Source organism: Ranitomeya imitator, chromosome 5, assembly GCF_032444005.1.
Source record: "Ranitomeya imitator isolate aRanImi1 chromosome 5, aRanImi1.pri, whole genome shotgun sequence".
Classification (NCBI taxonomy): Eukaryota; Metazoa; Chordata; class Amphibia; order Anura; family Dendrobatidae; genus Ranitomeya; species Ranitomeya imitator.
Window position 1 is genome coordinate 693,296,747 of NC_091286.1, and position 26,982 is coordinate 693,323,728.

At 45.6% G+C, this 26,982-nt stretch overlaps 1 protein-coding gene across 1 annotated transcript in view; it reads left to right on the plus strand.

Annotated features, from left to right (window-relative positions):
• Positions 1 to 460: 460 nt before the first annotated feature.
• LOC138637953 (uncharacterized) overlaps positions 461 to 26,982 on the plus strand; it is a 47,536-nt gene continuing 21,014 nt past the window's right edge. Inside the window, exons 1-4 of the mRNA XM_069726873.1 lie at positions 461 to 533; positions 931 to 1,009; positions 1,892 to 2,140; positions 9,689 to 9,803. Coding sequence (XP_069582974.1) covers positions 461 to 533; positions 931 to 1,009; positions 1,892 to 2,140; positions 9,689 to 9,803 — 516 coding nt within the window. The remainder of the gene's footprint in view (positions 534 to 930; positions 1,010 to 1,891; positions 2,141 to 9,688; positions 9,804 to 26,982) is intronic.

Genomic DNA, 26,982 nt, shown 5'->3' on the forward strand with positions numbered 1-26,982 from the left:
CGTGGATAGGGAAATAAGTTTAAATAATATATAATGAAAAAATAAAAAATAATATTGAACCAGGAGGCGGAGGTTCAAGTGGAGGAATGGCGCAGTGTGTTGCTTGTGTATTTTACTGAACTTATTAAATAAATTAAAAAAATTACTAGTACTCCCCCATATTTTTAAAATCAGTTGAGGGAAAACAGACAGCTGTGAGCTGAGCTGGTATTTTTAGGCAGGGAAGGGGCAAGATCAATGGATCTTCTCAGCCTATTAATATCAGCCCGTAGCTATCGGTGATTTGCCTTTGCTCGTTATGTGGTGAAATATGTGTGTAAATATATATATATATATATATATATATATATATATATACACAGTATATATGTGTAAATTGGACTATGTATAGATTTATTGTCTCACTGGCAATAATGTAACAGCTGTCTTGAAAAGCTACAAGTCGAACCTAGGTGTTAATATGTACTTCACTGAGACAAGTAGACTCTGTCCCCAATCTCACCAGGGAGTCCTGCGGGAAGCCAAGAGAAAAGGTAACATTTGGCACTCCCTAGGTCTTGGAAGAGAGATGTTAATTGCGGCCTGATGAGAACCTTTACACAAGGTGTCTCAAGAGAAAAATAATATCTTCATTAGTAGTGCGGCCGTGGCCCAATCAAAAAGCCAGCAATTATGATATTAACCTGAGGGCCGATCTAGAAACCTGACGAAGCTATAAATTAAGGCTGTATACAGAGAATTATGTTCACATAATGGGGGCAGCCTGAGAAGCTGGTGTGATCCAATCTACATTAGTCCTACTCTCAGGAAGCAGAAAGCAAACTACCAGTTAGATGACTTCTGTAAGTTTCTTCTCTTTATTTTTATACTGTTTTGCATAAGTTGTATGTCTTTTTATTATCATATTTTTATACCTTTTCTTATTGTAAGCACTGAACCTTTTTCGTATTAAAGTATTAAACTTTAACAAGTTGAACCTTGAATGTTCTAAAAGAATCCATAGCCTAAGGTGTGTGAGCCTTATGAGTGATAGACATTATTAGTATTACTATTTCCGGGACTCATCGCCCGTGTATTTGGTGACTGGTGGCAGCATGTATGAGCAAATGTGTGGCCTGGGTCGGTGTGTGATTTATGCTCCCATTACAGCATAGGACAGAGGTTGAATGCTGGACTGAGAGTGAGGAGATAGATTAATTTTGTAAGAAGGAACATAAACCAGCTCACCCGTGATACTGCAACCAAACCTCGGGAGCACGGACCCGCTGTGTCCAGGCGTACAAGATCCAAGAAAAGAAAGGAATGTCCAGCTTCACCGAGTCCATAAAAAAGCATTTTCTTTATTAACAAACTTTTAACATGGAGGATACAGACTTCAGCACAACCATATGGGTAAGAATCTCAATGCGTTTCCGGAGACTAGGCTCCCTTAATCATGACATGGTCATGATTAAGGGAGCCTAGTCTCCAGAAACGCGTTGAGATTCTTACCCATATGGTTGTGCTGAAGTCTGTATCCTCCATGTTAAAAGTTTGTTAATAAAGAAAACGCTTTTTTATGGACTTGGTGAAGCTGAACATTCCTTTCTTTTCTTGGAGATAGATTAACCCTTGCAGGCGCAACCCCAAGTCATGTGCTGAGAGCGGGCACGTGACAAATTAGTGACACTACGGAGAAGGGATCCGTAACAACTGGGGGCAGAGCGGTGGGATAGAATTATTTCTATTAGAGCATTAGTGCATGGTTTAAGCAATTATTCCCTGTACTAAAGAATTGGTTTTCTTATGAGGAGTGCACCAGTTCTACAAGGTTCAACTCAGTGCTTACTTAGACATACTTGCAAACAGTTTCCCCTCCCCATTTTTCTTTTCTATCTTTTATCTGGCCAAGGCTGTTCATAGATATGGCAGCCCAGTACAAGAAGCTGAGCAAAGAGGCTCTGACTGGCCTCTGTGAGCAGAGAGAAATAGAGACAGCTGACAGATCCAGAGAGCGGCTGATATTTGCCTTGGTTGAGCAGGACATGGAGCAAAGTGCTGAAGCATCTTGCCAAGGAGAGAGTTCACCTCACAGAGACCCAGCAATGCCAGCTCTTGCACCGGAGATACCTGATGGAAATGCCAGTGCTGAGGAGCCTATGTACTGTACTTTACAAATGGACTTACAACGGCTGGGAACAAGTGATCCCAATCTGCGCATGCAGCTTATTCTACAGTAACAACAGGCTGCAGAACGCCAGGCTGAGAGAGAGGCTGCAGAACGCCGGGACGGGGAGGAGAGAGAGGCTCCAGAATGCCAGGAGCGGGCCGAGAGAGAGGCTGCAGAACGCCGGGAGGACAGAGCTTTCCAGCTTCAGATGGCTCAAATAGAGCGGGGTATCAGTCCCCAGATAACCCCCTCCCAGGACATAAATCCAAGGAGACCACGTCTGGAAAACTTCCCTGAGATGGAGAAGGATACGGACTTAGATACTTTCCTTCAGGGGTTTGAAAAAACCTGCAGGCAATACCATCTACCCCGTGAGCAGTGGGCGCAGTATCTAACCCCAGGTTTGAGAAGCAAAGCCCTTGAAGCTTTTGCTGGCCTCCCACCAGAGCTAGATAGGAACTATGAGGCCATAAAAGAGGCCCTGATCAGGAAATACAACCTGACACCAGAAGTGTATCGGCGAAAGTTCCGGAACCTACAACGTGGATCAACTGACAGCTATGCAGATGTTGTGAGCACCTTGAGGACCACGTTCCACCAATGGATCAGGGGACTTACTGTTAACAGTTTTGAGGACTTAACTGATCTTATGGTCAAGGATCAATTTCTTCACATGTGCCCCACGGATGTACGACAATTTGTGTGTGATCGGGAGGCACAAACTGCGGATCAGCCTGCAAGGATTGCGGACTGCTATGTGGCTAACAGGATGCCTGAGGTGAGGAAGCCATTGGGATTCAGCTGGAGGGGAGGTAAGCCAAATGGGGACCCTTCTCCCTCTGCTTGCCAATCACCAGTGCTGTCCAAGCCCACCTTCTATTGGGCCCTGGGGAATAGACATTCTCTAGGCGATGCACGCCGGTGCTTCTCCTGCAACAAAGTGGGACATGTTAGCGCTGTCTGCCCTGATAGGGAGAAACGCAACTACAACAGTGGAGGAGAGAGGTATCACTCGTCAAACTTAATTTGACAGCTGCCCCGCCCCTATCAAAGTGTATGAAAAGTGTGTAACCCCTCCCCTCCCTGTCATTGTAATTTGGGTGCTTCCCCTTTTGATAGTGTTTGATGTTGTTATCACAGTATTTGATACATCGCTTTTGTTAGGGGTCGAGTTCCCGCTTCTGCACAGAGGGAATCTCGAGCCACCTCTGCTGCGGTCTCCCATTCTTGTCCAGCCGCAGTGGAGTCTGCTCAGCAAGGACGTCGGTCCCAGCGTCTTGCTCATCCTCACTCTGTTCTGAGAGTTACTGCTGCTTCTCCAGTCTCTGCTATTAAAGTCTGTGCTGGTCAGCAGCGAGCGGACTTTTCTGGGACTAAGTCCTTGTCTGCACGTACTGAGCATGCCCAGCGTAAGGTCTCCCGTTGGAGATCGAGGGTCATGTGCTCAGGCTCTGCAGCACATTCCATTGGTCCTCTTGGCAGGTCCTAGAAGGGCAAAAGTGCTGTGGCCACTTCCTGTGCTGCTGCTATATAAACTGCGCATGACCGCACGGCCATGCGCTAGTATTGTCAAACAATTATATGGTGTGTGTGTAGATGGATGTATGTCGAAGGATGAAAGCTCCTAAATATCCCTCCCTAGTGTTGTTGTCTGCTCGCGGATGATGGTAGCTCTCTAGCGCCCGACTAACCATCTGCATGTTACACACTTCTCAGCGTCCTGTGCCTGTGTCCGCCAGTACGGCGCCGTGCGCTTTCCGTACCCAAGCCTGGGTGGATAGTGGCGTCCGTCAGGGCGGCTTCGCACACACTCTTGTGCTCATTGAGCATTAATTAGGTTCTTTACACACCTAGTTTTGGTGTTGTGCCAGCAAGGGTCTAATCAGACTTCAATCCCAGTTGGGGTTAAGTTCGCTGACCACTTGCTCGCGCTCTATGTGCGGTACCGCGGTCCTGTGACGCAACAGGATCGCTTTCTTCACACTGGGTGAGGTTAACCCACGTGTGTACGCTTTTGTGTACCGTCATATAGTCTGCCATTTACTAGCAGTGGGTTTTACCTGCACGGTGGACCCCGGACTGCGAACGCATTCATATCATCCTTCTTGGTGCGTTCCGCCAGTCCTAACAGAATACTAGCGCCAGGGTCTGGCTAGTAAAATGGCGGACGACCAGCGTTTACAGCGGTACATCCAGCAGCTGGAGGGAAGGTTGGCGGCTCTTGAGCGTTCAACCTCAGCTGTGGATGTTACTGCTGCCGCTGTTCAGGCTGCAAGTGTGGCTGCAGCTACCTTGTCCACTGCCGCTCCTGTACCGACGCTATCTCGCCTCCCGCTACCAGAGAAATTTGCTGGTGACAGTAAGTCCTGTAGGGGTTTCGTGAGTCAGTGCTCAATACATCTCGAGCTTCTGGCCTCTCGTTTCCCTACAGAGCGGGCTAAGGTGGGCTTTATAATTTCTTTATTGTCAGACAGGGCGTTGCAGTGGGCTACGCCGCTGTGGGAGCGTGGCGATCATGTGGTGCAGAGTGCTCCGTTATTCTTAAGCACTCTGAAACAGGTCTTTCTAGGACCTCGTGTCACCCATGACACGGCGCTCCAACTGTTGGCACTGACTCAGGGCTCATCCTTGGTCAGCCTTTTTGCCGTCCATTTCCGCACTCTGGCATCTGAGCTGGAGTGGTCGGATAAAGCCCTTATCCCTATATTTTGGAGGGGGCTGGCTGACCACGTTAAGGATGCTCTGGCCACTAGGGAGATTCCCGCCACACTGGAGGAGTTAATAGCAGTATCTACTCGCATTGACCTCCGTTTTCACGAGCGGAGGTTAGAGCGAGCCCAGTGTAGGCAGAGGTTTCGGCTGGCTCCCACCTTCGCCAAACCTTTGGAATTTCCAGTCCAGGCTCCTGAGTTCCAGGAACCTAAGGTGGTGTCACGAGCGGGATCTAAGTCTCAGACCGCTCGTGCACTCCAGGGTTGCCATGTTTGCCAACAGTCAGGACATCTTGCCACCAGATGTCATCAGCGGTCGAGGAAACGTCAGCGTCTAGTGGTAGTAGGTGGAGGTGCACTAGACACTGCGACGTTTGCCTCCAAATTGTCCTTTAAGGGGACAATTACCTTTGGCTCATCCTCCCACTCGGTAGACCTTTGCGTGGATTCTGGGGCAGAGGGCAATTTTATGTCTTCTGCCTTCGCCCAACGTCACGCAATACCCCTGGTTATGCTATCTCAACCAGTAACGGTACGAGTGGTGAATGGGTCGACACTCCCCGCACAGATAACACATCAGACCATCCCTGTTACTCTGTCCCTGTCGCCATCCCATCAGGAGATTATTTCTCTGCTCGTCATTCCTGAGGGTATTGATGAGGTCCTGTTGGGGATACCTTGGCTACGGTACCACTCTCCTCACATCGAGTGGTCCTCAGGCAGAATTCTGGGATGGGGTGAATCATGTGGGGGTAGGTGTCACCGAGAGTGCGTTCAGGTTGCTACTACTGAGGTACCCGCAGATCTATCCTCTCTCCCCAAGCAATATTGGTCTTACGCAGACGTGTTCTCCAAGAAGGCGGCGGAGACCCTTCCGCCCCATCGCCCCTATGACTGTCCTATCGATCTCTTGCCTGGTGCGGAGCCTCCCCGGGGTCGAGTTTATCCATTATCTCTCCCGGAGATGGAGGCCATGTCTCAGTACATTCAAGAGAATCTGGCAAGAGGGTTTATTAGGAAGTCAGTGTCACCTGCTGGGGCAGGGTTCTTCTTCGTCCAGAAGAAGAATGGGGAGCTACGTCCATGCATAGACTACAGGGGTCTTAACGCTATCACCATTAAGAACAAGTATCCTTTGCCCTTGATATCTGAGCTCTTCGATAGGCTTCGGGGAGCAAGGGTATTTACTAAATTAGATCTGCGGGGTGCTTACAACCTGATTCGCATCCGTGAGGGGGACGAATGGAAAACGGCGTTTAACACCAGAGATGGGCACTATGAGTATCTGGTGATGCCCTTCGGGCTCTGTAATGCCCCAGCCATTTTTCAAGACTTTGTCAACGACATCTTCCGGGATATGCTTTCCACCTCTGTTGTAGTCTATCTGGATGATATTCTCATCTTTTCTCCAGATATTGACTCCCACCGGAGAGATGTTGGCAGAGTCTTCGACCTCCTGCGGGCAAACTCTCTTTACGCTAAGTTGGAGAAGTGTATGTTTGAGCAGGAGTCTTTGCCGTTCCTGGGCTATATCATCTCCGCCCAGGGATTGGCTATGGATCCTGCCAAACTACAGGCTGTGATGGACTGGCAAGAGCCCCATTCTCTTAAAGCGGTGCAGCGCTTTATGGGGTTCATTAACTATTACCGCCAGTTCATTCCCCACTTCTCAACTCTGGTAGCTCCCTTGGTAGCCCTCACCAAGAAGGGAGCGAATCCCAAATTGTGGTCGGAAGAGGTCTCCAAGGCCTTCACTTCTATTAAGTCCCACTTTGCTAGCGCTCCCATCTTACATCGTCCTGATGTGGATAAGTCATTCCTAATGGAGGTGGATGCCTCGTCCGTTGGTGCTGGAGCAGTCCTCTACCAGAAGGATGCTCAAGGTCGGAAGCATCCATGCTTCTTCTTCTCTAAGACTTTCTCGCCAGCGGAGAGAAACTACTCCATCGGGGATAGGGAGCTGCTAGCAATGAAGTTGGCCTTTTCAGAGTGGAGACATCTTCTGGAAGGTGCACGGTTTCCCTTCCAGGTTTACACTGACCACAAAAATTTGGTCTACTTACAGACAGCCCAGCGGCTAAATTCTCGCCAAGCCAGATGGTCCTTGTTCTTTTCCCGGTTCCACTTTTCTCTTCATTTTCTCGCCGGGGAGAAGAATATTCGTGCTGATGCTCTCTCTCGCTCCCTTATGTCAACTGAAGAGGAGGAAGAGGAGCCTCGGCTTATTGTTCCCTCTGAGAGCCTGAGAACCGTAGCACCGGTTTCGCTTGAGTCTGTGCCTCCGGGCAAGACTTTTGTGCCCATTAATTTGCGACCGGAGGTTCTCTCTTGGGCTCATTCGTCCAGAGTGGGTGGACACTTTGGGACAAAGAGGACATCTGAGCTACTGGCGAGGACGTACTGGTGGCCGCATATGGTCCGGGATGTCAGGGATTATATTCTGGCGTGTGTCTCCTGCGCCAAAAATAAATCTCCGCGTCAAAGGCCAGCTGGGTTGCTCTATCCCTTGCCGGTGGCAGATAGGCCCTGGGAGATGGTCGGGATGGACTTTGTCGTGGGTTTGCCCAAGTCTCGTGGCTGTACCATCATTTGGGTCATCACCGATCATTTCTCGAAAATGGTGCATTTGGTGCCGCTACCACGGTTACCTTCTGCACGGGCCTTGGCTGCGTTGTTCATTAAGCACATCTTCCGCCTACATGGTATGCCTGACAAAATTGTCAGTGACCGGGGTCCCCAGTTTGCGTCTCGGTTCTGGAGAGAGCTGTGTCGTCTTCACAGTATTGAGTTGAATCTCTCTTCCGCTTATCATCCCGAGACGAATGGGTTGGTAGAGAGGGCCAACCAGACCTTGGTCACATACCTGCGACATTTTGTTTCAGCCAGGCAGGATGACTGGGCATCCTTGCTATCATGGGCAGAGTTTGCGCTGAACAACGCCGTAGCCGACTCCACTGGACAAACCCCATTCCTCCTCAACTATGGTCAGCATCCACGGATACCTGTGCCTATGCCCGTGTCTTCCGCAGACTCCAGGGTGGCAGACTGGGCTGTGGAGGCACGGGATATTTGGGACCGCACTCAGGATGCCATTCGGGCCTCTAAGGAGAGAATGAGGTCCTCCGCCGATGCTCATCGGCGCCCCGCCCCGTCCTTTGCTCCTGGCGACTTGGTGTGGCTCTCCGCCCGTAACATCAGGCTGCGAGTTGAGTCCACTAAGTTTGCTCCTCGCTACTTGGGTCCCTTCAAGGTCCTCGAACAGGTTAATCCTGTGGTCTACCGTCTGGCCCTTCCTCCACGCCTTGGTATCACCGACACCTTTCATGTGTCCCTCCTTAAGCCCGTATACATGTCTCGGTTTTCTGAGTCTTCTGCCGGGACATCGGGTTCGTCTACGGACGATTTCGAGGTGAACGCTATCTTGGGGTGCAAGGTGGTACGGGGCAAAAAATTTTTTTTGGTGGACTGGAAGGGTTACGGCCCTGAGGATAGGTCCTGGGAGCCCGCTGAGCACATTCGGGCTCCGCAGCTCATTGCTGCCTTCGAACGTAGCGAGGCCCAGGGAGGGGGGGGCCCTAGGAGGGGGGGTAATGTTAGGGGTCGAGTTCCCGCTTCTGCACAGAGGGAATCTCGAGCCACCTCCGCTGCGGTCTCCCATTCTTGTCCAGCCGCAGTGGAGTCTGCTCAGCAAGGACGTCGGTCCCAGCGTCTTGCTCATCCTCACTCTGTTCTGAGAGTTACTGCTGCTTCTTCAGTCTCTGCTATTAAAGTCTGTGCTGGTCAGCAGCGAGCGGACTTTTCTGGGACTAAGTCCTTGTCTGCACGTACTGAGCATGCCCAGCGTAAGGTCTCCCGTTGGAGATCGAGGGTCATGTGCTCAGGCTCTGCAGCACATTCCATTGGTCCTCTTGGCAGGTCCTAGAAGGGCAAAAGTGCTGTGGCCACTTCCTGTGCTGCTGCTATATAAACTGCGCATGACCGCACGGCCATGCGCTAGTATTGTCAAACAATTATATGGTGTGTGTGTAGATGGATGTATGTCGAAGGATGAAAGCTCCTAAATATCCCTCCCTAGTGTTGTTGTCTGCTCGCGGATGATGGTAGCTCTCTAGCGCCCGACTAACCATCTGCACGTTACACACTTCTCAGCGTCCTGTGCCTGTGTCCGCCAGTACGGCGCCGTGCGCTTTCCGTACCCAAGCCTGGGTGGATAGTGGCGTCCGTCAGGGCGGCTTCGCACACACTCTTGTGCTCATTGAGCATTAATTAGGTTCTTTACACACCTAGTTTTGGTGTTGTGCCAGCAAGGGTCTAATCAGACTTCAATCCCAGTTGGGGTTAAGTTCGCTGACCACTTGCTCGCGCTCTATGTGCGGTACCGCGGTCCTGTGACGCAACAGGATCGCTTTCTTCACACTGGGTGAGGTTAACCCACGTGTGTACGCTTTTGTGTACCGTCATATAGTCTGCCATTTACTAGCAGTGGGTTTTACCTGCACGGTGGACCCCGGACTGCGAACGCATTCATATCATCCTTCTTGGTGCGTTCCGCCAGTCCTAACAGCTTTTATATCATAGTAGATTTTCATTTTATATGAAGTTGATATGAGTTTGCTGCTGTAATCAGAGCAATGTATTTTATTCCCAATGATCACATAGTGCAAAATGATCGTGTTTATGCAGCGTGTTATGTGAAAGGCATTCGGTGTATCATAGACTAGGTGTCGTGTTCTGGAGCTATTTCCATGCTTAAATGCAACCAGAGGTGCTCATGCAGGAACAGAGCAATAATCTATTTGTTGTGAGACTTGATACATATGGTGCACAGATACGTACAGACAAAACACAACAAACAGTTCAATGTCGCAGATACATCCAAACAGCCTGAACAGATCAATCAACACAGCGGGACAGCGATATGTCCGGATACACAACAAACAGCTGTGAGTGTTATGAGTTCTGGGGTCACAGATGTGAAGGAAACAATGATGCAGAAGCACACAGATCAGCTTAAAATGTTTATTGCCAGAACTAAATGAAAATAAGGAACACATTATAAGGTAGCAATGCCACACACACAACATCATTTGAATGTAATCAATCAACTTTCATATGAAATGGGGCATTAGGGAATTTAGCTAATTGCTAGTAGCTGATAGCTAACAATGGGGGCTATGTCCTGGGCAGACATCTAGATCAACGAAACTGACAAAGACAACCACAATTTATGTTGAAATAGATAACGCCTGTTAGAACAGATCTTTATTAAAGTGGCTGATTTTGATGCCACAAAATCTGATACGATTCTATAATTTCTCCGCAAGTCATAAGTGAAACACTGTAAAAGCTTTTTGAGTGGTAATCCGCACGCTAAATGATGTAATACATATATGCAATAATGGCCACATACAGTAACAATAAGTTTCACAATTCTTGTTCAGGAATGCCACAAATTCGTGAGGAAAGATAATATTGTCCGGACAAAAGCCATAGCTATCAAAAATATGCCCATCTTCTCATCGCAGAGTACGATCAATACCCAGTGGCGCCCAGCTTGACTCAACCGGTCTGTATTCACGATATATGCTGCGGGTCTCTGAGTCACTTTTTCTTCCGGAAACAAATCACATGGAAACACACCAGCGAATATGCGGATTGTATAATTATCGGCCTTCAGTACCGCTGTAAGCTGTAGACTGTCCATCGTTACTTAATTAAAATCGTACAAGATCACTCTCCTATTATTAATTTCCAGAATGTTGTGGTTGACTGCAAAAACAATCATATTTATCGTGTGGGGTGTGGGTAGCGCAAACCGGTCTTCAGCACGCAGGTTACCTGTTTTAATGAGTGAGAAATGCCCTCCAGGCTCTTAATCAGTTGATAAATCAAAAGCAAATTGAGTGAATCAGCCATAAATTCTTCACGATCTATCGCCATGGCACAATTAGCCTTTTGCTTACCAGATATATGGGCAAGCGCCATATACTCTCTGATGGATAAATCAACATTAAAATTAGGATTATAAGGTCTCGCGGGTATCTGTTGGCCATCCAGATATAAAGACGCATTGCTGACATGGTAGTGATAGAACAGCAAAGGGTTTTTAGCATAAAACCCGCTAAATGCTTCATTATCTACAAAGCCCAATATAACCTTTTTTGGTAACTGTCCTAGGAAGAGGTTCTCGTGGTTCATGATCCATTTCAAAAAAGAAGAAAAAGAAATAGACCAAAAATCGGGCATCACCGGAGGCACGGATCAAATAAGAAGAGCAAATTTTATTATATTCAAAAGTGTATAAACGGACACAGAAAACCACATAGAGCACACATTAAAAACATTTAAAACATTGGTCATCCATGTGACCTATACATGGTACACTTAGGCCCAAAATAGAGCCATCCCCCTGTATGAGCCAACTCCCCAGTGTCAACAGATGACAAATATACAGAAAATCCTAACTATTACTGAGTGTGATGTCTATGTGAACAGCACCTTATTTTATCATACAAAAAATATTGAAGATATTAATTAAAGAGAGCTAAATGGTAAGTACACATATAGTCATATAACTAGCGCATTCAGCATGTATCAAAATAACTTGTAAGGAGATCCGCAAAAAAAAAAAAAAAAAAAGTTGTCATATAAACATGAACTCCAATTGCCAATAAATAAAGATACATATGGAGATGTAGATAGCCAGCCCAGCTGAGGGCACAATCAGGTTCAGAGACTAGTATATCTATTAGCAGAGTAAGTATGAGACTCAATGTGCCAAAGCTGCAGAAACTCCCATGCTGAAGAGGCATACACACAATTACCAAAGCCTCTGGGGCTAGATGACCAAAGCTCAATTACGGCATGTAAAATAAAGCCAAGGGCTGCTGGACACACTCAGGACCACCTGGGGAGTGGAGACAGGGGGTACGCTGACCCGACGCGTGTCGCCACACTCAGTGGCTTCGTCAGGGTGGTTCATGATCCATGTCCCTGTGTCTATGCTGTACACTTTCATGCATGTTCGGTCAATAGCATACTTGGCGGTTGCGGATAAGAGGGCCTGACTGTGCCTGATTCGGACTCCTGGAGATAACTGCACTCTTTTCACATAGAGAGCCGCTTGTGAGATCTGCACCTTCAGCGGTTCGGCTTCTGTTAACATGAGGCAGAAAGCATCCTTATTTCTTGTTAACTTAGCCTTAGGGTCAAGTCCATTCAATATTTACTTTGGTTTATTAAATATATCCCCAAAAATGGGCCCCAAGAGGTCGATCGGCTTTGAGTGAGAAGTTGCATTGGCTCTTTTGACAAACCCTGCATTTGCACCATTCAAGCCCATTATCTAAGTCATTATGATGGCCCACAGTGTCTTTATAGAACAAACCGGCTGTAAATTGTAACATGACGAGCTGTAATTTAAAAGGGTCTCTATGTACGCTCTATAGCTGTAGAGATTGTCCGATTGTGAGATAAGTCGGCCTCCCAGAGTAATGTCGACCTGGTTAAAAAGAGTGACTAGAGGGTAGTTTATGAGCGCCACACGCGCGCCATCAGCGACAGCCGTATTATCTTGCTCCATGATGCGGCAATTTATGTACAGCAGTGTTGTTCAGATCATAATAATAATCGCCGCTCCCAGGTATGAAAAATTCCAATGGCCCGTTGTCTTACAGTGCCGCAATCGGCTGTACTTCTACAAATAGAGATTTCTCTATACTTGTTTGGGTCGGTGGTATGTAAAAAATATCCAGTTCAGATTTTGCGCACTCTACAGAAGCATCATGCAGGAAAGCCATGATAATTGATTAGAAGATGTCGTCCACAGAGCGTCTTACTAGTTTCTGACGGGGGTGTCTCTTGGTGACATTTTTATTCATGAGTATCGGCGGTAAAGGCGGGAACGCACGTCTCTTTCTTTTTTGTGCTTTTTTAGCGACATAAATTATCCCAGAACCATCTTGCTGAGGTTGTGTATTTATCCGATTCTAAAGGGCTGATGAGACACTACTGACAGCATCTTTAGCAATGTTTCTGACAGCCGTCTTCACGTGTGGTTTTACTAATTCTAAGCCTTTTCTGAAAAGTGGTACGGCGCGCCGAAATAAGCCTTTAAATATCCAGGCCAGGCAAGAGCCATACATGTACTCACTGCCGCTGAACCCCTCTAGCCCGTGCCCCGACTGGGCAATATAGTAGCGGGCATAAACATCGGGGTCTCCATACACCCTTTGAGACACCATTTTATCGTGTCAATACTGTCGCGGTCTAAAATGTAATCGCATAATACTTTTTCCGTACTTGAATTTAACTGGTGTGCCTTGGTCTGATAAGATAGAGATTGTCACAGAATCAAAATGCTGCTTGCATAAGGGTGCGTAATCGGGTCTTGTGTACTGGAGGGTGATATAATCTCACCGCTCTTGCCGGTTACCTGAGCGGTTCTCAGAAGTTGGACATAGCTGTCCCCCACAAGCTGATGCTGTATTGTATCTGTGTACACAAACAAAGTATAAAACCCATCTTTTATATCTGCATAAATCTTCTTCCGATCAACCAGGCTATTATCTACAGAAGCCTCAATGTGTGGTCGGAGGCCTAAAATGTGCGCCAATTTGTGGCCGGGGGCAAAATGTATTGATGGTGAATCCATTAGGGTGACGCACCTCTTCATATTCTCATAGCGCAGCTTAAACCCGTCACTGGAAATCTTCAAAATATCAATCCTCTCATTAATCGCGCATATGAGGTCCGCGATTGTTGAATAAAATCACGACTTTGCATAATATTCCTTTAGCACATCGCCACATTTTAGAAATTCCCATCACTCTGTTCGAATGTGTACCATGTATGCGGATATTGAATTTCCGTTAGCGCAACTTCGTACGGATCTCCAAGTTGAACCGGCTTCGATAATTTAGTGGTATACTCGGCAATTGTATTTTCGGGAAATATGTCGCTAGACGCGTTGGAAGGGAGGGTGATAAAGAACGAGCCAGCTTCCCTGGCTATATATCTGTCAACTCTGAAGATGGGATCCAACTATTGAATTTTTGGGGGTACCCCAGCCATTTGACAAAGCAATGGCTTAGACCCCTGACACGTTTTTTTCTCAAAATCTTTTTTACTCTGTAGACACGATTCTCATCCAAAGGTATTTTTTGCAGCTCTTTCTTATAAAATGACCCCTCTACAGCGTCGCCTGCTAATACACTAATTTTATAAAGAGGTTTATGAGATTTATTGGAAATGGTGGTAATTAAAAAAATCTCTTCGCTGTATGCTTGTTCATAACCCTTCGAAAAAGTTCCCTTATACCGAGAAATTCTGACATGATCACCAATTTTTAAAGTCGATTTAAATTTAATAGGTTTATTAGTAATACTAGAACTGTAAATATTTTGCCAGATTTGTAGCGAATTTTGTGAGGTCACATCAGCAGGCCTGCAGCGAATAGCGGAGTGGTATGTATGATTGTAGCTATGCACCAAATCCGGTAAAATATCAATGTACCTAAAGGTATTATGCTTCGTAAGATAGCGCCACATACGGGTTTTTAATGTGCGATTAAAGCGCTCCACCATAGCGGCCTTTACGGCATTGTTGGTAAAAAAGTGGTGAATAATATGCATATTACATAGTTGCTTGAGTGATGAATTTATAAATTCTTTGCCGCAATCTGTCTGCAATTTCCCCGGTATGCGCTTATCATTTTGAAATATTAATTTGAATGATCTGGCTACAGCTGCTCCAGTCTTGTTTGATAAGGCCAAGCACCATGCATATCTCGATAGAATATCGATCACCGTCAGGATGTATTTGACATTATCATTTTCCCTTGAATAGTCAATCAAACTCAAGAGATCCACTTGCCACTGCGAATCAATGTCTGAGACGTAAATTTTATTTGTCAAAAAGCGTTTTCTAGCAGGTCTGTGTAGCGTGTATGTATCTTGTTTATTCAACCAATCAGCCACATCAGATTTCTTAATTCCATGGTCTCTTGTCTCTCTAAATAATTTGTCAATTCCACTGAATGATCCTGGTGCCTTAGGTGTGAAATATTGTTTCTGCAATATTTCCTCATAGGAATTAGAAGCCATGATTGAATAAATGATTGTGTGGTGGTGATCAACAACCGCATGCCTCTTCCAGAAATTCAATTGAATAATTTCATATTAAATGCTGTATTTATTCCAAATATTTCAGTCCTAGACAAGTTATTTAATTTTAACACAACAGCTGTGACTCATTAGCGTAATCCTATACTGATTGGTTGAAATCACTGAAGAGTAGTGTTGAGGGATACCTTTCGATATTTGAAAGTATCGGTATTGGATGGTATCGGCCGATACCGGCAAAATATCGGATCTCGCCGATACCGAGTTCCGATACCAATACAAGTCAATGGGACACAAATATCGGAATGTATCCTCGATGGTTCCCAGGGTCTGAAGGAGAGGAAACTCTCCTTCAGGCCCTTGGATCCATATTAATGTAAAAAATAAAGAATAAAAATAAAAAATATGGCTATACTCACCCCTCCGAAGGACCCTGGCTGTCATCGCTGCGAGCATCCGCCTCCATTCCTGAGAATTGCAGAGAGTGAAGGAACTTCGACCGCTCACGTGACCGCTCACCTGACCGCGACGTCATCGAAGGTCCTTCACTCACTACATTCGCAGGAACGGAGGCGGACGCTCGCAGCGGTGACAGCCAGGGTCCTTCGGAGGGGTGAGTATAGCCATATTTTTTTTTTTATTCTTTATTTTTTACATTAATATGGATCCCAGGGCCTGAAGGAGAGTTTCCTCTCCTCCAGACCTTTGGAACCATACGCACCGCACACTCCGATACCGATTTCCGATATCACAACAATATCGGTACTCGGTATCGGAATTCCGATACAGCAAATATCGGCCGATAACCGCTACATGCAGTATCGGAATGCTCAACACTACTGAAGAGTTGTACATGGTCAGAACTTCTGGGTGGTATTTTCACTTTAAGTACAGGACAGTCTTGCTCCAGTCTTGACAAGCAGAATCTTAAAGACAGTTTTTCTGCGAATCTGAACAGCTGCTCTGCTGTACTCTTTGAAAAAAAGTAAGTGTTTACTGATTTAATTGCTCCCTAATATTATCATTGTCTGTAGTGTATATATTTGTAATATAGTTATAAACTGAATCTTTACTAATTCCTATATGGTATACATTTGTGATATAGTTATAGATAAAACTTTACCCCTTTTTATTTAGATGGAATCCCAATATTCCTGCGATCAATACAGTACCCTTCTTACAAGCACACCATTAGGTATTATACCGAATATAATATACAGAGTATTGTCTCATTCTGATTAAGTCATTGTTTTGTATATTAATTATATACAGTATTCTTTCATTCTATCTTATTTAAGAAGAGTCTATGTCTCCTGAATTTGGCAATAATTTCAACACACAGAATTCTGAAGCCTTTGAATCTGTAGCTGCGGAACCATTAGAAGAAAATAAGTCTGCTCCTCAGTCTATCACAGGTAATTAGATTCCCCTTTTTGCATTTAGATAGGGAAAAAAATGTCGCTGTAACACGGTACCAAGATATTTATCTTTCCTAAGAAACCTATTTATATATCAGCTGATTTAATCCTTTGTATGTAAACACAAACTAAATGCAATTTCTCATACAGATACTGACATGCATCAATCAGCGTATATGTCGGAAAACTGGCATGCTCCCGAACCATGTGAAAATCAGGATTCAGATGTCGAGATCATAGATGTCAAAATGTCTGTAACTCCCCCGCTACCTGATGCTCCTGAAAGATGTGGAAATTCATTAAGCAGGTGTCACAAGAATAGAAAAGGTAACGGTTCGCGTGAAATACATACGATTCTCAGTTTTGTGTAGAAAATCAATTCTGGGTTAACTAATAGTTACACTTTATTTACATCTGCTAAACTAGTGGTCAGAAAAATTCAATTTGAAAAAGAGAATATTCCCGTCTCAACGAGTTCAAACAATGAGATGTCCATTAAACCAGGAGCTGCGGAAGTGCAATTCCCGGTTCATACTTGTAAGTATATATTTAGTCTGCGCTATACTGAATTTATACAAACATTGTTACAATGATTTCATGGATAACTGTCACAGATAACTTTTCAAATATTACGCGGGATCATGGATAACTGAGGGCGTGAAGCTTTTCTAATTTTACACCGGTTTCGCGGATAACTGACACTTGTACCTTTTCTTTTAGATACATCGGATCTTCAACCACGAGTTTTGCATCGGCGTAATTACGGATTTGCACTGAATACCCCCCAAAGAGTTAATGCGGCTGTGAGAACAACTCCTCTTTCACCCATCTATGTTGTGGATCGTGAAGAAAGCTATGCGGCACCCAAACACCAGGAATCCAATCCCCAAGATTTCACATCAAGAATATAAGAATGTTTCAAGAGAGAGATTTGCATCGCAGAACGATACTCCCATCATAACTCCGGAAGCCTATAGCTCAATCACCATTCCACAAGCTAGTTTTGAAAACAGAGAAATTGTGCAGCTCTCCACTGGTGAGAAGACTAATAACCGGAACAATATACGGGTGTGTCAAACTGTACAATCTGCAGATATTGCTCTTGCAGGATCTTCTAGAGATTTCGCCATTGTATTACCTCTAAAGAAACGATCAGTATCACGACGTCGTGTAAGTAAAAAACAGAAAGTTTCTGAACATTCATCGTACACAGGGAGTCCTGTGTGGGATGATGAACATGTCAAAATGTTTATTGCTATGTCGGCTCAGTACGCCCATACCAAACTTGCACAGATCAAACTAAAATCTTTCTGTGATACGTATGAAAGACTGATAAATGCATGTCCAACACCTGACAGTATCGCGGAACTATATGATTTTAAACTAAATCATGCATGTGTACATACACCCCCTGTGAATTTAAATAGATCTAAATCCACCTGACTAAGCTTGGTCGGCTATGGGTTGAAAAAATTAAGTAAAATAATGCCGCAAAGATCTTATAGAGCAAGAGTCATTAAGAAGGCTCTACAGATGTTGGCTAGTTCCAGAAGATCGCATGCAGCATGAAGGGGGCGAAAGACAGTTTGCAGCGCAATAACTACACAATACCCCCAGAGGCTGTTACATGATTCAACTCCGCTTTTACACATCCAAGACAATCCTGGGGTGTCAACAGCAATGCGGATCCGGATGCTCAGAGCAGTGGGCATCTTGAAACACATACTGAAAATGCGCATGATGCAGGCTCTGTAGGTAATGATGTTTATGATAATGAAATGGCCGTAGATCATTCAGCCGTTTTACATCATTTATATCATCATCAAAGGCCGCTCCGCAATTTCAACGCACATATACATACAGACCATTTTAGATTTGTAAATTTGGAGCGTGTACACTCATTTGTTGAGGCCGTGAATATTGTTCATGACGGCATTCAGTCATTACTGGATAGAATCATCAGGGACATTGAATCTGGTGACTTTGTACAGTTAAGGCTTGAATGTGGTGATACTTTAGACCCTATTTTCACTACAAAACAAACCCGGGAAGATTTTAACTCTGAATCTTTTTTAAATGCTGTTACCCGCACACTTCAAAGTAACGTTGAATGTCTAGCATCCAATTCGTTAAAGCTAGTTGTCACCATCATTAAAAATCGTCGCGGTGTAAAAAAAAGGTGCTTGAAATCTATAGCGAACAGTCAGATCATTAAACAGAAGAGGCAGTGGCTGTATAATTTTAACAGAACAAAAACACAAACATTTTTATAGTGTGTTTTACAACAGCGTATGCTCGGCTAGAGCTCTACTCGCTGCTGGACCGGCTGCAGGAGAGGTGCCTTTATCACGACACAGATTCAGTTATTTTTGTACAGAGAGATGGTGAGTGGCAGCCGCCTTTAGGCGATTACCCGGGGGAGCTGACCAGTGAAATACCCGATGGTACACACATCACAGAATTTGTATCCGCGGGCCCCAAAACTTACGGATACAAACTCAACACCGGTAAAACGGTCTTAAAAGTTAAGGGGATAACACTAAATGTTGGTAACTCTCAATCTTAATTTCTAAAAGATCTAGTTCTGGACTATCCACATAATTCTGACACAGAAACTCAGAAACGTATTGTTGTACAGCAGGCGTCCATTGTGAGAAATAAAAAGTACTGGGATATTGAGACAAGGCCATTACGCAAAACATAAAAGTGCGTTTATACAAAGCGGAGACTATTAAATGATTTCACCACATTACCTTTTGGGTATTAGTCGAGTATTGTGATGGATACGCGCCTGCAACACCCATTCTCATGCATTCTAGCAGGACCGTCTAATTCTGGAAAGAGCTATTTTGTAAAACAACTGCTATATAATATTGAAACTAATTTTTCTCAGAAACCTGATAATATTGTTTGGTTTTATTCGTGTTGGCAAAAACTATATGATGAAATCTCTCTCTCTTTTCCCCACGCCAGATTTGTGGAGGGTCTGCCGAATACATTCGTAGATGACGAATTATTCCCGCCGGAGAAGGTGAATTTGGCTATTGTTGATGATCTCATGGAGAGTGCTAGTGAAAATTGTGAGATAGAAAAAGCCTTTACCAAGTATGTGCACCACAGAAATCTCAGCATTTTCTACCTAGTACAAAACATATTTTGTCAGGGTAAGAAAAGCCGCACAATAAATTTAAACACAAAGTACATGGTGCTTTTTAATAATCCCTGAGATAAATTACAATCTTTAATTCTAGCTCGTCAGTTGTATCCTGGAAAAACATGTTTTTTTTCTAGAAGCTTTTGAGGATGCCACCCGGGAGCCTTAGGGGTATTTGCTGGTAGATTTGAGAGCTAATACCCCTGAGGATCTTCGCTTAAGGACCGGATTGTTTCCACCAGCGTTGCCTGCTGTCTATGTTCAAAAGAAAAACAATTCTAAAAAGTGAATTTTACGTGGAATCAGACATTCTACGCTGTGTGCGTTGTGATGTAAAGATGTCTGAGAGACTCCGGCGTAACTGGGTGTTAGGGTTGGTGGAACGCACCGAGTAAATATAGAGCTGATATTTGGTGCGTTCGCAGCCCAGGGTCCACCGTGCAGGAAAAGAACCTGCTGCTGGCAATCGGTGGCACTATATGGTGGTAGAAGCGATCTCTGTTGCTTCACAGAGTCGCTAAAAGAAAGGGCTGTGTCCTGTTAGACTCCACAGGAATACACAGTAACTGCTGAGCAGATAGCAGCTTGTGGTCACGCAGTCAAGGAGGCAAACATACAATCTCCTCACTGGTGGAGCCGGTATTCTAGGTGGCTTATTTCAGCCGGGGCCCTGAAACCATACACACAATCTCCTCACCGGAGGAGCCGGTATTCTAAGTGGCTTATTTCAGCCGGGTCCCTGAAAGCACACAAGCATGACCACATTGGCGCAAAACTCATAACATGCTTTGATACTAGCACATGGCCGTGCGGCCATGTGAGCCTTAAATAGTTGCAGCACGTACAGGACCTTCCTAGAATGACCAATGAGAGGCTGCTACAGAGCCTGCGCACCTACAGGACCTTCCTAGAAGGACCAATAGATTTGACTGCAGTATCTGAACATGTGACCCTCGATCTCCACTGAGAGATCTCACTCTGGGTATGCTCAGAACGAGGAAAGCAGGACTTAGTCCTAGAAGTGTCTGCTCGCCGCTGCCCAACACTGGCTTCAATGGCAGAAGCAGGAAAGACAGCAGCAACTCTTTGCACCAGGGGTGTTAAACTGCATTCCTCGAGGGCCGCAAACCATGCGTGTTTTCAAGATTTCCTTAGCTTTGCACAAGGTGCTGTAACCATTATGTGTGTAGGTGATTAAATTATCACCTGTGCAGTACAAGGAAATCCTGAAAACATGACCTGTTTGCAGCCCTTGAGGAATGCAGTTTGACACCCCTGCTTTGCACAGAGTCAGCCTGAGCAAGACGCTGGGATCGACGTCTCTGCTGATCAGGCTCCACTGCGGCAGGAGAAGAATGGGAGACCGCAGCGGAGATGACCTGAGATTCCCCCTGTGCAGAGGCAGGAACTCGACCCCTAACCCTGTTCTCTCTTAAGGTACCATCACACTAAGCGACGCTGCAGCGATACCGACAACGATGTCGATCGCTGCAGCGTCGCTGTTTGGTCGCTGGAGAGCTGTCACACAGACAGCTCTCCAGCGACCAACGATCCCGAGGTCCCGGTAACCAGGGTAAACATCGGGTTACTAAGCGCAGGGCCGCGCTTAGTAACCCGATGTTTACCCTGGTTACCAGCGTACACGTTAAAAAAACAAACACTACATACTTACCTTCCGTGTCTGTCCTCCGGCGCTGTGCTTTCCTCTGCACTGTCAGCGCCGGTCAGCCGGAAAGCAGAGCGGTGACGTCACCGCTGTGCTTTCCGGCTGGCCGGCGCTCACAGCCAGTGCAGAGAAGCACAGCGCCGGGGACATACACGGAAGGTAAGTATGTAGTGTTTGCTTTTTTAACGTTTACGCTGGTAACCAGGATAAACATCGGGTTACTAAGCGCGGCCCTGCGTAACCCGATGTTTACCCTGGTTACCAGTGAAGACATCGCTGGATCGGCGTCACACACACAGCGATGTCAGCAGGAGTCCAGCGACGAAATAAAGTGCTGGACTTTCCTCAGCGACCAACGATCTCCCAGCAGGGGCCTGATCGTTGGTCGCTGTCACACATAACAATTTCCTTAACGATATCGTTGCTACGTCACAAAAAGCAAAGATATCGTTATGTGTGACGGTACCTTTAAAAACCCTGGTGAAAGCAACCCCCGCTGTCAGAAAGTCTATTTTGTGCAAAGCAAGTAATGATTTAATTACAGCCATAGGCGAGATTGCTTTAAACATCTTAAAAGGCAGGATTCCGCTGAAAAAGCACCAAAAAGGCATATTAAAGAAGTGGCGAAAAGCTATAAGAACCCTGAGTGACAGATATCAGCCCATAAAGAAAAAGAAGCGTCTTCTAAAGCAGGCCGGCGGGTTTATCGGGCCTCTCTTTTGCAATTCCAATGATAACAAGTCTGCTCGCAGGAAAATAATGGAGCATGCAGAGAAAATGTATCTAGTCCCCAAACAGGAGCTAGACAAACTAAGTCCCAGTACTACAGATAACATACGCAACAGTGTTATTCGTCGCCTTGATGGTGAAATTAGCGCCATTTTACAACGTCGTGACATTCCCGATGATGTGAAAATTAAAATGTATAGCTCCGTGCTACAGCGCTACTTGGTACATATGCGGCACAGCTCAAAAGAAGTAACGGCTTTAAATCTCGATATCACTCCTGATCCTGATCAGCAACAATTGTCAAATACCGACTCTGATAAAAATCAAGAGGTCGCTGAAATTGTCAGCCATATAAACCAAAGATACAAAAAGAATGCTGAATTTTTACTAAACAGTAGTGTTGAGCGATACCTTCTGATATTTGAAAGTATCGGTATCGGACGATATCTGAAAAATATCGGATATCGCTGATACCGATATCCGATACCAATGCAAGTCAATGGGACACAAATATTGGAAGGTATCCTGTAATGGATCCCAGGGTCTGAAGGAGAGGAAACTCTCCTTCAGGCCCTGGGATCCATGTTCATGTGTAAAATAAAGAATAAAAATAAAAAATATTGATATACTCACCCTCGGACGCGCCCTGGTTGTAACCGCTGCAACCGCCATGATTCCCTTCCTAAGAATGAGCGCGTGAAGGACCTTCGATGACGTCGCGGCTTGTCATTGGTCGCGTGACCGCTCATGTGACCGCTCACGCGACCAATCACAAGCCGCGACGTCATCACAGGTCCTTCCCGCGCTCATTCTTAGGAAGGGAAGCATGGCGGTTGCAGCGGTTTCAACCAGGGCACGTCCGAGGGTGAGTATATCAACCACGGGAAGGGCAGCATTCAAAAAGGAAAACCACCTATGTCAAAACATGGTATCCATCCACACACAGCTGTTTCAGGGTATTTCCCCCTCATCAGTGTGGAGTAGGAAACTGGCTATTAGGAGCAGTGCCTAGTAAAAGGACTATATACATAAGGATGAATGACCTCGGGGAGATCAAAAACATCCAACACCACGGAGACACCATTACGTGTTACCCCGTGAGGGTGAGAGGGATCGATATGCTTGATATCATTATTTGGGGTGGTGGTGGTGGTGGTCAAATAGAGTCCAGATGGATTTGGACATTAGGTACATTACATCGACCTGGACTCAATGAGAATGTAAGCTATGCCTCCTTTTTGTGATCGCTTGTCGGGGTATATACCACATATTATTTACACTTATATGCTGTTAGGTTGTGTTTTGGTTTTAAAACTTTATACTAATTATGTCTGTCTAGTGTAGTACTTCCAGTTGTCGCAGATGTTTTTCCACTACAATTTTCTCTCTATGGCTTCTCTATAAAAGATTGGACAGGATAGATAGCTCCCATGACGAGTGATGAAGTCTCTGCTTGTGGATATTTGAAATAATATGACATATTATATATGTTTCTTATTTACCTTTCTTATCTATGTATAGTTTATGCCATGGTGTGGATATGTTTTTTCATACACGGGTGTTATGGTCTGGTGATTAAGGAGCGGCATGTGACTAGCTCTGAGCAGGTGGTAACTATACTGACCGCAGTCCCTAAGCTCAACACAACACTAGAAGTAGCCGTGGGATGCTCCTAACTCTGCCTAGGCACCTCGTCACAGCCTAAGAGCTAACTACCCCTAAAGACAGAAGCAGGAAAACTATATTGCCTCAGAGAAAATCCCCAAAGGATAGATAGCCCCCCACATGTAATGACTGTGAGAGGAGAAGGAAATGACATACGTAGTATGAAACAAGATTTAGCACAGGAGGCCACTTCTAGCTAGATAGGAATAGTACAGGAAAGAGCACTGTGCGGTCAGTAATAAAAATTAGAAAAAGTCCACCGCAGAGAAATGCAAAAATCTCCACACCTAACTATAGGTGTGGAGGGCAAACTCTGCTGCCCAGAGCTTCCAGCTTAGCTGAATAGATCCATACTGATAAGCTGGACAAATGAGCAAAAACAAAGACAGTACTGAACAACAAAGTCCACAAAAAGTGAACTGCAAAAGAACAAGCAAGGACTTAGCTTTGCTGAACTGGTCAGAGTGTCAGGGAAATCCAAAGAGCAAAGACTCCAGGCTGGAACAATTGACAACTGGCATTGAATGAGGGCTAAGGCCAGACTAATATAGCCGAGCCCGAAAGACGATCAGTGAAAACAGCTGCAGAAGCTAAATCCAAGAAGCAGCCATACCACTCAAAACCACAGGAGGGAGCCCAAGAGCAGAACTCACAAAAATGCCACTTACAACCACCGGAGGGAGCCCAAGAGCAGAATTCACAACAGTACCCCTTCCTTGAGGAGGGGTCACCGAACCCTCACCAGAGCCCCCAGGCCGATCAGGACGAGCCATCGGAGGCAACAACCCAAGAATTATCCTCCTGGCCATAACCCTTCCACTTGACAAGATACTGAAGCTTCCGCCTTGAAAAACGAGAATCCAAAATTTTCTCAACCACAAATTCCAACTCCCCCTCAACCAACACCGGGGCAGGAGGATCAACAGATGGAACAACGGGCACCACATATCTCCGCAACAAAGATCTATGGAAAACATTGTGGATGGCAAAAAGAGGCTGGAAGGGCCAAACGAAAAGACACAGGATTGATAATCTCAGAAATCTTATAAGGACCAATAAACCGAGGCTTGAACTTAGGGGAAGAAACCTTCATAGGGACATGACGAGAGGACAACCAGACCAAATCCCCCACACGAAGCCGAGGACCAACACACCGACGGCGGTTAGCAAAACGCTGAGCCTTTTCCTGGGACAACGTCAAATTGTCCACCACATGAGTCCAAATCTGCTGTAACCTGTCCATCACAGAATCCACACCAGGACAATCAGAAGGCTCAACCTGCCCTGAAGAAAAACGAGGATGGAAACCAAAATTACAAAAGAAAGGCGAAACCAAAGTAGCCGAACTGGCCCGATTATTAAGGGCAAACTCGGCCAACGGCAAAAAAGTCACCCAATCATCCTGATCAGCAGACACAAAGCATCTCAAATAGGTTTCCAAGGTTTGATTAGTTCGCTCAGTTTGGCCATTTGTCTGAGGATGGAACGCCGAAGAAAAAGACAAATCAATACCCATCCTAGCACAAAAGGCCCGCCAAAACCTGGAAACAAACTGGGAACCTCTATCAGACACAATATTCTCCGGAATGCCATGCAAACGAACCACATGTTGAAAAAACAATGGAACCAAATCAGAGGAGGAAGGCAATTTAGGCAAAGGTACCAAATGGACCATTTTAGAGAACCGGTCACAAACGACCCAGATAACAGACATCCTCTGGGACACAGGAAGATCCGAAATAAAATCCATGGAAATATGCGTCCAAGGCCTCTCCGGAATGGGCAAAGGCAAAAGCAACCCACTAGCACAAGTCCCACAGGACTGCACAAAAGAACGCACATCCCGCGACAAGGAAGGCCACCAAAAGGACCTAGCAACGAAATCTCTGGTACCAAAAATCCCAGGATGACCGGCCAACACAGAACAATGGACCTCAGAAATTACCTTACTTGTCCATCTATCAGGAACAAACAGCTTCCCTACAGGACAGCGGTCAGGTTTATCAGCCTGAAATTCCTGAAGCGCCCGCCGCAAATCAGGGGAGATGGCAGACAGAATCATCCCTTCCCTAAGAATGCCAACCGGCTCAAGGACTCCAGGGGAATCAGGCAAAAAACTCCTAGAGAGGGCATCCGCCTTAACATTCTTAGATCCTGGAAGATATGAGACCACAAAATCAAAACTAGAGAAAAACAGGGACCACCGAGCCTGTCTAGGGTTCAGCCGCTTTGCCGACTCAAGGTAAATCAGATTCTTATGATCGGTCAAGACCACAATGCGGTGCTTGGCTTCCTCAAGCCAATGTCGCCACTCCTCAAATGCCCACTTCATAGCCAACAACTCCCGATTGTCGACATCATAATTGCGTTTCGCAGGCGAAAACTTTCGGGAAAAGATGGCACATGGCTTCATCAAGGAACCATCAGAATTCCTCTGTGACAAAACGGCCCCTGCCCCAATCTCAGAAGCGTCAACCTCAACCTGAAAAGGAAGAGAAACATCCGGCTGACGCAAGACAGGGGCAGAAGTAAATCGGCGTTTAAGTTCCTGAAAGGCCTCAACAGCCTCAGAGGACCAATTTGTCACATCAGCGCCTTTCTTCGTCAAATCGGTCAGGGGTTTAACCACACTAGAGAAGTTGGCAATGAAACGGCGATAAAAATTAGCAAAGCCCAAAAATTTCTGAAGGCTCTTCACAGATGTGGGTTGAATCCAGTCATGAATGGCTTGGACCTTAACAGGATCCATTTCTATAGACGAAGGAGAAAAAATAAACCCCAAAAAAGAGACCTTCTGAACTCCAAATGGGCACTTCGACCCCTTCACAAATAGAGCGTTATCACGAAGGATCTGGAATACCATCCTGACCTGCTTCACATGAGACTCCCAATCACTGGAAAAAATCAAAATATCATCCAAATACACAATCAAGAATTTGTCAAGATAATTGCGGAAAATATCATGCATTAAGGACTGAAATACAGAAGGAGCATTAGAAAGCCCGAAAGGCATCACCAGGTATTCAAAATGGCCTTTGGGCGTATTAAATGCAGTTTTCCATTCGTCACCCTGTTTAATACGAACAAGATTATATGCCCCTCGAAGGTCAATCTTGGTAAACCAACTAGCCCCCTTAATCCTAGCAAACAAATCAGAGAGCAAAGGTAAAGGGTATTGGAATTTGACCGTGATCTTATTAAGAAGGCGATAATCAATACATAGTCTCAAGGAGCCATCCTTCTTGGCAACAAAAAAGAATCCCGCTCCCAATGGTGACGAAGATGGCCGAATATGCCCCTCCTCTAAAGACTCCTTAACATAGCTCCGCATGGCGGCATGCTCTGGCACAGACAGATTGAAAAGTCGGC